The 12338-nt window shown below is 44.9% G+C and overlaps 2 protein-coding genes across 5 annotated transcripts in view; one reads left to right on the top strand and one right to left on the bottom strand.

Annotated features, from left to right (window-relative positions):
- BDP1 (B double prime 1, subunit of RNA polymerase III transcription initiation factor IIIB) overlaps window positions 1-5895 on the bottom strand; it is a 55084-nt gene extending 49189 nt beyond the window's left edge. For all 4 annotated transcript variants that reach the window (XM_424966.8, XM_004949631.5, XM_004949630.5 and 1 more), the window contains exons 1-3: window positions 5639-5895; window positions 2393-2936; window positions 1848-1957 (exon numbers count right to left, since the gene is read on the bottom strand). In XM_424966.8, coding sequence (XP_424966.5) covers window positions 1848-1957; window positions 2393-2936; window positions 5639-5796 — 812 coding nt within the window. In that variant the 5' untranslated portion in view covers window positions 5797-5895. The remainder of the gene's footprint in view (window positions 1-1847; window positions 1958-2392; window positions 2937-5638) is intronic.
- Window positions 5896-6114: 219 nt separating this feature from the next.
- On the top strand, window positions 6115-12256 carry LOC107052389 (small EDRK-rich factor 1-like). Its single transcript, XM_015280688.4, has 3 exons — window positions 6115-6194; window positions 11108-11216; window positions 11753-12256. The coding sequence occupies exons 1-3, from the start codon at window positions 6188-6190 to the stop codon at window positions 11823-11825; spliced, it is 189 nt and encodes a 62-aa protein (XP_015136174.1). The 5' UTR covers window positions 6115-6187; the 3' UTR covers window positions 11826-12256.
- Window positions 12257-12338: the final 82 nt, after the last annotated feature.

Raw genomic sequence — 12338 nt, 5'->3', positions numbered from 1 at the left:
GGAGCTGATTCTCTCCCACTACTCCACTCTTGTGAGAGCAATGTGTTCAGCTCTGGAGCCCCCCAGCACAACAGACATAGACCTAACAGTTAAAGCATATCCACAGGAGAGCAACAAACATCAGAGGGCTGGAGCACTTTTCCTACGAAGGAAAACAGAGGGTTGAGGCTTTTCAGCCTGACAAAGTTCTGGAAGACCTCGCTGAGGTCCTCTAGTACTTAAAGGGAGCTTATGAGCAGGAGGGAAATCGACATTTACATGGGTAGACAGCGACAGGACAAGGGGGAATTGCTCTAAACTAAAAAAAAAAAAAAAACAGAGTGGACAGAGATTGATGTTAAGAAGAAACTCTTTACTACAAAGGTGGTTAGATAGAGGAACAGGAGTTCTGGACAGTTCATCACTAAAACTGTTCAAGGCTAGGCTGGATGGGGCTTAGAACAACCTTATCTAGTGGAATATGTCCCTTCCTGTGGCAGGAAGGTTGCTCTATATGCTCTCTTTTCCACAAGAGATAAAACTCAGCTACCACAGAAGAGGCTGCATTTCACTGCACCAGCAGGCTTAGTTACCAGAAACCAGACAGGTTAGCGGATAAGAGAGGTTGGTATAGCAGTTACTGGAGGCAGTATGGGTCTTAGTTCAAATGGCTAGAGAGACAAGATGTATGGAGACCTACCTGTCAGCAATCACAGAGTCTAGGTCGTGTTTTATTCACCTGAAGGGGAACTGTTAGGTCACAGCTTGAACTGGTGATTGAGCACCTGGAGAAGGGCTGTAGCTGGCCTAGGGAGCATAGGCAAATTGAATGCACCTGTGTTCACCATGCCAGCAGAAGGGACGGACCCCCCCCTGGGCTCATATAAGCAGCAGGCACTGAAGGGAGGGCACCTCTTGGACCTGGGCTGCTTCCTGGGAGTCATGTTGTATAGCTACAGAGGCCCTTCACCAACTGGGTGAGTTCCACCCTTCTTCCTGTGTATGACTATTGGCCTACCTGTGAGTACTTTGCCTGGTATCACCAAGAACCTGTCAGAAGCAATTTTGCTTCATCATGAGCAAAATATTCATCATTTACAACTCTACATGCATAAGCCTGCATGTACAAGTAGTTTGGTAAAGGTCCACTATCCATCCAGGCATGGACATCAGGCAATCTGAGAGCTCAAATTCAACAGCTCTACAATTGCAGGAATATTTGTAAATCAGTATGAGTGCATGAATCTGTTCTACAGCAAACACCCAGCTGAACAAGCCAGGGAATAAGAGATGCACATGCACAACAGGAGGCTTTGAAGCTGTACTGAATTCTCAGGTTTTGTGAACACAAGTGTGCTTATGAACCTAAAGAGGAAGAAATAACAGGACTCAGATAGCTGTACTTATGGCAACTGTTGTTAAGGAAGAGCAGCAGCAGCCACACCCACTCAGATGGGATGGAGATACCTTCAAGGTCTTGCAGTGTATCCTGCACTTCCTCAACCCAGGAAGAGAAATGCCCAATTTCCCAGAGTCCACTAGATTTTGCAGTGATTCATTACATCTAATAACAAATTTAACAGAGCCTAGCTAACAAAAACCAATTTACTATTACTCTGCATCTCTATAGAGAGGATTTGGCTGTGGGAAAAGATTTTGCTTTTTACATTTCAACATGTATGCTAAGTAGCCTTTTCATTTCTATACAAAGACTGAGTAGACGTGACAGTGTTTAGAAGCTTTTGTTACCATTATAATAATACTGTGTCTGTGCTAACACTCCAGACTTGAGAATTCTCCTCACAATCACTAAATTGGCAGAAATAGAATCATTTAACCCCCAGGAGAAGAAAAAAAGCCACACTTACTTCATAGGATTGTTTTCTGGTAGATAGTATATCAAGTCTCTCATGGTCATTTTAGAGCGATCTGGTGGAGAACATCCTTCAATTATTGGAGGCCTGTGTTTCAACTGTTTCTGTATAAAAACAAAAACACTTAATTTCAATCAGGAAGTACTTTTTATTTCATAATTAGTATTATTTGTTTATTACATACTGTAGTTAAGTATAGTTTGTTCTTTTGTTGGTGGAGTTTGGAGGTTTTTTGTTTGTTTTTTTTGTTTTGTTTTTACACTGAACTGGCTAGTTTATGACAAAGTGTATATTTATCAGAGAGGAGACCACATATCCCCTATAGATTTACCCCCTCAGAGATATTCAACACTTGGCAGACCTAAGTCACATAACTCAGTCAGCAAAGGTCTAAAAGGTGGGGTTATTGACACATCACAAAGCATTACCAGTATGATGGTTGTCAGGAAAAAGTACTGCAAAGAAGCAAGGATAATGTTAGGTAGATAACATCATACTTTGCCCTTCACAAATCAGCACTGCTCAAGGTAGAGGCCTACCATCCGTTCTTTCTTCAGCTCTTCTTTAAGCATCTCTCTTAACTTCCGAGCTTTGAGGATCCTTTCGCGGTCAGAACATATTCGTTTCTCTTTCACAGGAGATGGTTTCGGAGGTAGCTTTTCCTCCTGTGCCACTGATGTTTCCTGTGTTGGTCTCTCCTTAAGTGGGGAGGGTACGCTCTTCAAGGTATCGTCATTTTTTTGTGCAGCTACAGTTTGCTCTTTGTTCATTGATTTTTTTAGTGGGGAAAACTGTGGCACTTGTGGCACAGGTGTTTTCTTTTCGGGTAGCATGGGAGACTTTGAAGAGCTTTCAGCATGACTTTTCTCTGATGGAGGAGAGTCCTTCTGAAGCGAAGCACTGCCATCAGGAGCCTGTGATGCTCGCCTTTGTGGTTTGGATGCAGTATGCAGACCAGATGAAGGCCCAGCTCTGGGTTTGACAAGGTTGGGCATAGTGGAAATACGTTTTCTTCTCTGCGTAGGCATGTCTGTAGGTTTACTAGCTTCTCCAGCATCACTTGAGCTGTTAGTCTTCTCATCACTGGAAAATGTAAGAGATTAGCCTGAAATACTCTACAGTGACAGATTTACAACACTTGCTATCAAAACATGCTTATGCACCAAAAAGTATAAACACAGTACAGAAAAATACAGCTGTATACAAGAAGCCACAATTGAACTGCCCAATACCTGTCAATTCCTCAAACTAATTAGATATAAGAAATGGCATATTTTCAAATGCTAAGTATTAATGCCACAAATTAGTTGACCAACAATGCTAAATTCAAAATTCTCTTTTGCCCTTTCTTCTTGGAGGCTCTAACCTTTTGTTGAAAATATCGTATCTCATGGTATCATAAAGTTAACAAATGTTTGTAAAGAAAGTACCCCACATAACGTGTTGCACATTAAAAATATTTTAATAAAGGCATGCACAAGTAGCTTTATGCTTTTCACTGGAATCCATGCATGTCTCTAATACAAGCAGATAAAATCTAATCTGTTACTTTTATTTTTTTTTTAAAGCATGAAAAATTTCAGGAGTGAAACTGGCTGCTTATTCCCTGAACACATAAACAAATGGACTTCAGGGGGCAACATCTCCTAGCCCTCCTTGGAAACTTTCTTATTTAGGTACTGTTTTAATCTCTAAATGGGAATAATTTTCAAAGTGCAAGCAAAATTGTTCATCACTATTACCTTAAACCTGTAAACAGTTGTAGTATTCATCTCCTTGGCTGCTTCTCACAGAGAAACTGCAGCAGAATTACAACTGAGTCATAAAGAGCTTTTTAACTTCACATGTCTTTCTTGTCTCAGAACCTCCGACCACACCTATGGTTTAATTACCCAATTCCAAAAGTACTCAGAGGCAAATGCCTTTGGAGGAATAAATGAAAAGCCAAAAAAAAAAAAAAAAAAAAAAAAGCAAAACTTCTCCAAATACTCTCTCAGCATTTTATTACAAACTCCATCCAGCGTCCTCCGGTGATTATACAGCACGAAACAGCGGAAAGAAATTCTCTGATCATCTTCTCTACGGTATCTGTGGCTAACATATATTCTCCCTAGAGTACTACATTAGGTTTCTTATAGTTAAATATAGTTTATCTGTGCTGGCTTTGAATAGGACAGAATTAATTTCCTCCACAGCAGCTAATATGTTCCTATGTTTTGGGTTTGTGGTGAAAATACTGCTGATAACGCATCAAGTTTCAGTGCTTGCTAACTGGTATTTACCCATGTTCCAGGCCTTTACTGCTTCTCATGCTGCCTTGCCAGCAGAGGTGGGGATGCATAAGAGTCTGGTAGGGGACATGGCCAGGACAGCTGACCTAAAGTAGCCAAAAGGATGTCCTATACCCTACAAGGCTGCACTCAGCAGTAGAAGCTGATGTAAAGAAGGAAGCAGGAGGAATGTTCAGGATGAATGCATTCATCTTCCCAAGTAACCATTATGTATGATGGGCCCTGCTTTACTGGAAAAGACCATCAAGGGGAAGAAGTGAATGAACTCCTTGGTTTGCTTTAGTTGCATGTGCAGTTTCTGCTTTGCATACTGAACTACCTTTATCTTAACCCACGCATTTTCACTCTTTTACCTTTCCAATTTTCTCTCAGCTGTGTGGGGCTGAGCTGCCTACTGAAGTCAGCTCACAGTATCAGCAGAGACAACATTCAAAGGAACTTTAAATCTTCTGCTCAGAGAATTTTCACTTCCCTGATAATCACCAAAACCAATTCAGAGTTTAGAAAACAAGGGAAAAACAGTACAGGTACGGATTGGAGAGGCTAGTACAGAATGCTTTGGGTGGGGCAAGAAAATAAGTGAGATGTCCATATTTGCCATTAATTTTTCTGCAGAGCACAAAAACCTGCATTCTGCTGTACTCCACTAATTCCTAAAACTCAGATCAAACTGAGTATGTGTGCTTGTGTCTTCAGAGGCAGCTAGTCTTTAAAATGCATCATCTACAGAAAGAGCTTTCCAAGAAGCTAATAACTGCCTACACTGCAGTAAATCCCTGGGGCTGCCCTCTCTTATTTGCTTAGTAGAGGCCTTCAAAGCCAAACGGAAGCTTCATGAATTCAGTGGAATTTAGGAAGAAGGCAGAAGAACTCACCTGAGCCTTTACTGCCTGCTCCCAGGACTGGAAATTCCCCCTATTCTCCCCAGTACCTGCAGGCTGGACACTCCCTTCTCCCAGTGTCTGAATTCTGGAAGCCTAGACTAGCTAAACGCCTGCATTTATTGTCAAAGCAAACAGAAATGGTAAAAAAACACACCTTGGGATGTCATAAAGGACAGATTCTAACTTTCTTCAAGAAAAACCCAACAACAAATAGTAACACAACGTGGAAAACCAGCCAGGTGGGAAGGTTGTCCTGAAGGGCAGTTATCAGACTGGAGACAGCTCTGGGGGAACGGCTCCCAAGCCCAACCCTACCAGGTATTTCTGCTGCAACGACAAGCATTTCGGATACGAAAAAAGCCCGAAGAAAAGTCGGAGCGTTTCGGTGCTCGCGGCAGCCAACGCAGAGCAGCGGGCGCCGTGAGAATGCCGAGTCACACCGCGGCGTGCGCGCAGCTCCGGCTGCATGCAGCGCTGCGGAGCCCCCTCGGATGGCTGTGGTTACCGAGCCCGGCCCACCCCGCCCTGCCGGGACCGACGCAGCCAGAAGCCGGAGCTCCGCGGCGCGGCCCGCAGCCCTCCCCGCGCCCAGCAGCACGGCGGGACCCACCTGTCGGCCCGCCGCCCGGCCGGCAGGCTTTCGGCCGCCCCAGCCTCATCCCTAGAAGCCGCGGGGGAGCCCTGCGGCTCCGCGTCCGCCGCGCCGCCGGCACCCCTCCCGACGGGCCGCACGTTGGGCCGCACGGCGAGGCGGGCTCGGCGGAACATGACGCCGGGCCGGTGGGAGGCGCGCCGCAGCCTGCGCGGGGGAACGGGCGGCTGGGCAGCACGGCCGGGCCGGCTCACTCACGCAGGCAGCGCACCGGCGCGGCCGTGACGTCATCAGCGCGCGACGCGGGGCGGGGGTGGAGCGCCGCAACCAAAGGGCTCCTCCTCCTTACGGCCGGCGGAAGGCGCGGTGTAGCGCTCCGCTCCGTCACCGTGTGCCCGCCCCCAGCGCGCCGCACGCTGATTGGATGAGGCGCCGCGCCGGGCCTACGTGACGTAAAGGCCGGTAGCGCTTCATAAGGAGCAGGAGCGGTGGGCGGGGCCGGAGAAGGTTCTAGGAAGCTTTGGGTGTCCGTGTGCCTTCTTTGCTGTGCGGCCCGAACGTCTCGCGATGACCCGTGAGTGGCCGCGGGATTCGCGGGGCTGCTCTGCCGCCCTGCCGGGAGCGGGGCGGGGGGGGGGGGGGGGGGGGGGGGGGGGGGGGGGGGGGGACGTGCAGAGCTGCTGTCGGGGCGTTTCGGTCCTGAGGGAGCGGCGGGGAGGGGAGGATGAGGGGAGGTGTCGGTCCGCACCGACAGCGGAACCGCTCGGCTGAGGGCCTGGCTGCCGCCGGGGCTGTCACGTGATCGCGGGTGCGTAGCTGCGCCTTGCTTTGTTTGCCGTTAGGGCTGCCGTTGAAGGCGTTGGTTCCTAATTGTAACTTCATTCGTGAGGAGCTTCTTAATATGTTTATGCTAAAAGGGTGGAGAACTGCGAGTCAAATTTAAAGCGATACCTAATTGGTGGGGTTGCTTTTTTGGCTTCTGCGGGTTGAATTTGACATTGCAGGGACTGCCTGTGGTGAGGTGAGCAGGCACTTACAGTGCTGTATAGCACACGCTGTATGTGTGTGTTATGTATAACGTATAATGAGGTACTGCTTCTCTTTGGAAACTCATGCATTAATTTCACGCTCCAGGATGTGGAATTGGCTTCCTGTCAGAACCACCTTTCTTGGAAGATTTAGGTTGATGTATAGAATGCATAAAAGAGCCCCATCTCTTAAGAGATAGGAATACTCAATCAGCATCTCAGGTGAAGTGCTAGGGCCAAATAGTCCTTGTGATGTCCTCTTGGTAACAGAAATGGTACACGTGAGTTTATTTTCAAAGAGCAGCTTGTTTCTGTATGCTCGGTGTGTATGCAGTGCTGCTGTACTTTCCCACCTGTTCTCCTTTGCTGTGCAGTAATAGCAGCTGAGCTTTTCATTCCCCTATCCAGCTTGGTTCTTGTGCTTGGAAGATTATATGTACATGTAGGGAGTAACTGCAGACACTGCTTGACTGAAGAAGGGGTTGTGTAAGGTTAAGGATGGAAACTAGCTGCCGTATGAATTTTGTCTAAAACAGTGTGTTTTGACCTCCCACCTTTTCTTCTTCATGATAAATATTTAGTTTCTTCAAGCACCATGTAAGACCTTCCTGCAAACTTACTCATGTGACATTCATGCACTAAGCACTACAAAACTGAAGACCCATTTATAGCCTGGAATGTATCATCTGCTTATGAGTCATCAAGTTCTAATCAACTCCCAATACTGCCAGAGATAGCCATTTCGTTTCCATTTCTGAAAAAATATTGACTGTTCTATGTGGCAGAACTCTGGTAACAGGATCTCACTGAGTGCTCGTGAGAGGGATGGAGCAGAAATTCTCAGCTTTTGCAAAAGGTTGTCAGTCACAGGTGAAGTACATCTTCAAAAGCAGGAGCAGCCCTCAGGAAGTAGCAATGGTAATATGCTGTATGTAGCACCTCTTGCCAAGAGCTATACAACCTGGTGCGAAAAAGGAATGCTTTTGTCTTGCTGGCATGGCAGGTACCTTTATCAGCTCAGAAGTGAGGTTACTACAAAGCTGTGAATTATATCAACAGTAAAGCTTCAAATTTTCTTCTTCACCTGGTTGTGCCTCCGTATCCCTGAAATTACAGGCAGGGGAAGTTTGGAGAGATTGGTCTTAGAGATTGAGGGGCGGCATAGGTTGTCTTAAGACTGGAGAGATGCTGAAAGGGGTACAGTAGAAATTATGGGGAAATTGAGCTTTCATTTTTGAGCATGGAAAGGGGCTTGTGTCTGTTCAAGACTGCGACTGTACTTGAGTGTATCCTGGAATACCACTGAGTCCAGAAAAAGCAGGGCAAGAGGAAACACCAAGCAAGTTAACCAGCTCTAGCAAATGAGATGGTGCAGTCTAGAAATGCTGGAATTGAATATTATTGAAAAGATTTTCAGCTAATACAGAAATGTTGGTGTCTGTGATGGCTGTGGCCATTACAAGGAAGACCTGGTTTGGTTGGAGAGGTGCATCTGCTCTGAGCAGTTGCTGTGTTGTGCAGTTCTTCATGCTTTCAGGAGTGCTTTCAGATCAAAAAGATTGCAAGCTTTACTTCTCAGCAGCTAGTTCAGGGTGTTGATAGTTGTGGAGGAAGCTTTCTGTCCCCAGAGAGTCATCCTCTGTGCTGGCAACACTTCTGTACATGTATTTTTAATAAAAATATATTCGCTTCTTGCTGTTTGTTGAAAGGGAGTCTAATCAGTTTGTAAGGCTGTGCTTGAGTACAACAAATAAGACTTATGGTCACTTATTTATTACTGTTCAATTGTAGTGAGTTGAATGGACTAACACTGCCTCACATGCAGAGTAGGTAGGCCAACAATGACTGTGTCCTTGCTGCCCAAGTAAGGTATCACCTATATAGAGAAACTTCTAAGAGGAGGAAGATGTTGGCTTAAAATGAAATCAAAAAAGCATGCAGAGGAAGGAAAGCTATGAGCAAAAGCCCATGGCAAGAACTTGCGTGTTTGTCCAAGTAATTCTTTGAATACCATGGAATTACTCTCCCATGTGAAGGGGTGTCCACTCCCATGCAAGGAAATAGCCAACTCCCCAGAATAAGTGTGGACAAAACTCTTTTTTACTTATCAGGGTGTCTTGATGAGGATGTGGGGTTCTGTTTGTGTATTAATTTCAGCTTTGTGAGCTTCTATTCCAGGATTCTGTGTGTTACATGCTCTGTGGACTTAATCTTGGGGTGAAACTGTCTCCATTAGCCTCATACTGAGTACAGTGGAGCTGTCTTGGAACAAAACCAAATTAAACCTCTGTTCATCTGCTTGTGTACTCCATCATCATCTCTGCTTTCATAGTTCTAAGGGAATGCAGCTCTAGCATTTCATAGTAGTCCTAACTGAGCTTCTTGGATATGCATATAGCAGTAACAGAATACTAATCCTATGTTAATTAGCTTTGGGGAAATTATTCAATAAAATGGAAAGTTGAAATTCTCAGATCTGATTTTTTTTTTCTTTTTTTGCCTTAGCAGTACTGGTCATCTTCTAAGTGGCATCTTTGAAATTGTATTTCTTCTACAAATCTGTGTGAAATTTGTACTGCTGTTACAAAGTATGAGCAAGATTTAGAAGGTTCAGGCTGCTTGACCAGAATATATAACTGAGTTTAGCAGTGATTTTTGCATGATAGCAACCACAGATGGAAAGCAGGTACATTTTTCTGGATTCCAAATAAGTACGGCCATTGGCTTCTTGATTTCCTAAGAGGGCCTTGGGAAGAGTTTGAGGAGGTTTTAAAAGGTTTCAAGTTGCCCTAATGTTAACACAATTTCTTCAGTCTAAAATTAATTTGTACGCCATATTGGATGGTGACATCACGTTCATGACTTCTTGAGGAAGACTACTCATTGGGAGAGCAGTTGTTATCATTGTGCCTGGCCTCGAATGCTTACAGGGCGGGGTCATCCACAGCCTCTCTGGACAACCTGTTCCAATATCTCACCACCCTCTCAGTAAATATTTTCTTCTTAATATCTAGTCTAAATCTACCCACTTCCAGGCTAAAATCGCTTCCCCTCACCCTGTCACTGCCTGCTCTTAGCCTCTCCCCATCATTCCTGTCGGCCTCCTTCAGATACTGGAAGGTGGATATAAGGTCCCCCCAAAGCCTTCTCTTCTCCAGGCTGAAAAGCCCCAGCTCCTTCAGCCTGTCCTTGTAGGGGAGGTGCTCCAGCCCTCTGATCATCTTTGTGGCCCTCCTATGGACAAATAGCTTGATGTCCTCCTTGTGCTGGGGCCCCAGAACTTGGTGCAGTATTCCAGGTGGGGTTGAAGAGTGAGAACAGGACCGTGCAGTTATAGAGAGAAGGGCCTCACAGCAAGAAAAGGGAAAGTAGCTTCACAAAGTAGAAATAAGGGGCAAATATAGTTTATATAGAGAATGTTAGAAAACAAAGGATTCCAAGCACTTTCACAGACACTAGGTCTGCAATAACAAGGAGGATGAAGGCCATAGAGATAAAGACTGAAGAGCAGCTCAAAAACATTTGGCAGGGAGGTGATTAGATGTCTACAGGGCAAGCTGAAACCAGTTCGGGGGATGCCCCCCTTTGTGGTCAGAAGTTTGCAGTGAGGAAGACTGAGCCTTTGCGAGGAAGACTACGAGCCTTCATCATCACGACCTACTACGCACACACAAGGGGGGGAGGGACTGCATGCTAATGGGCTCTCAGGAATGTAATGAATATGTCTCCAAATTCCTGTCAACTATTGATTATGTATTAGTTTGACCTATATCTATAGCACAGTTTCTCCTGATGGTGTGCAAGTTAGGTGGAGCGATCCTCCTTGCACCAGGGAGTACGTGCGTCACCAATAAACACATGCCTGCTCTATATCTTTACCGGCTATAGGGTCTGATTTCCACACGTCAGGATCTCTTGAGAGCAGAGCAGAGGGGCAGAATCATCTCTCTTGACCTGCTGGGCAGGCTTTTCTTGATGCAGCCCAGGGTACGGTTGGCCTTCTGGGCTGCAAGTGCACGTGACCAGCTCATGTTGAATCTTTCATCAACCAGCACCCCAAAATCCTTCTTCTCAGGGCTGATCTGAAGCCATTCTCAACACAGCCTGTATTTATTCTTGGGATTGTCCTTACCAGGGTGCAGGACTGTGCACTTGGCCCTGTTGAACTTCGTGATGTTGGCACGGACCCACCTCTCAAGCCTGTCCACCTCCCTCTGGAGGGCATCCCAGAGGGAACTCCAGCGTGTCAACTGCACCACTCAGCTTACTGTCACCTACAGACTTGCTGAGGGTGCACTCTGAATAGGCTTTCTTGCCTCACTGTGCAAGAAAGAGATACCATGACAAAAGATAATGTAATTGATAATTGCAAAATGAGCCAAATGTTAACACTTTGGTATAGACATGCTAACTGTTTAGAAAGCGGTACCACCTGTATAAGCTATACGGTATCTTGTAGGTGGAAATCAGCGTGAACTTGCCCGACAGAAGAACCTGAAGAAGACTCAGGAAACTCTCAAAGGGAAAAGGAAAGAGGATAGCTTGTCTGCATCTCAGAGAAAGCAGAGGTAAGATACCCAGCACCATTGATTGGAGTGATTGTGCAAAATAGGAGGAAAAATGAGACATAAAACATCTAGTGTCTTAACTGAAACAGGGTTTAAGTACATTTCTTTGGTTCATGGTCTGCTCATGTATCAAAGTATAATATCTGGATGTAGGTTTTACTCTGTCTGCTGTTAGACCTGTTTATTTTTGGCAAGACCGGGAAAGGCTTATTACTTCTGAGCAGCTTTTTGTCTGGTGCTAACAAACAGGGAAATACTATGTAATACTTTCTTGAAGATGTTTGATCCATTGTGCTCTTTATTTCTAAAATTACATTTTGTCTTTATATAATTCTGTTAATCTAGTGACATTTCTACATCATGGGGTACCTTGCTGCAATGACCAAGATAAAGATGTAGTAGTGGCTAACTGATTATTTTATAATATATGCCCTTTACTGAAATGGGATTGATAAAGGGCTGCAAAAAAAGATGTATGAAACTCTGGTTAGAAAAACAGCAAACCAGTATCTAACATTTTTTTTTTTCCTTCACAGAGACTCTGAAATCATGCAGCAGAAACAGAAGGCAGCTAATGAAAGGAAGTCTCTGCAAGCAGGAGCAAAATGAACTGTCTGTGTGGAGAAGATGAAAGTACATCAATCAAGGAGAAGGGCCTAGAAGATAATTCATAAAATGGCTTGCCATTAAATGATTAAATGTTTATCTTGCAGCCTTGTTCAACTAGCATTAGTTTGTTTTCTGTCTAGTATAGGCTTAGTTGTCTGGAATGCTGTTTCAAAACTGACTGTGGTCTTCTGCATGCGTAAAAGTGATCATACCTGGTAATAGCTTTACTCCAGCTGTTGCTACATTTGTAGATTTTACCTAATGGTTCCAGTAATCAGTTTTCTAAATCTACAGTGAGACCTGATTTTCTTGTCTTAACTTCTAAAGTACATCATCATTCACAGTGGAACACATTAGTGAAATGTGCTTCAACTTACAGAGGTCTGAACTGTAAAACTCATCGTATTTTTACAATAAAATCTTGCATGAAATACTGTCTAATCTGAAACGGCTATGCTTGATAACCGGTTGATTTTGAAGAAGTTAGCAAAGAACACAAAACAGGTGGAACTG

This window comes from Gallus gallus, chromosome Z (genome assembly GCF_016699485.2).
Source record: "Gallus gallus isolate bGalGal1 chromosome Z, bGalGal1.mat.broiler.GRCg7b, whole genome shotgun sequence".
NCBI lineage: Eukaryota > Metazoa > Chordata > Aves > Galliformes > Phasianidae > Gallus > Gallus gallus.
The sequence above is the reverse complement of the archived record's forward strand: the minus strand, read 5'-3'. Positions and strand labels throughout refer to the sequence as shown.

What these genes read in the sequence shown, in the direction of transcription:
- LOC107052389 (XM_015280688.4), top strand. An exon ending in GCATCTCAGAGAAAGCAGAG is followed by an intron (nt 11,217 to 11,752) that starts GTAAGATACCCA and finishes TTTCCTTCACAG; the next exon opens with AGACTCTGAAATCATGCAGC.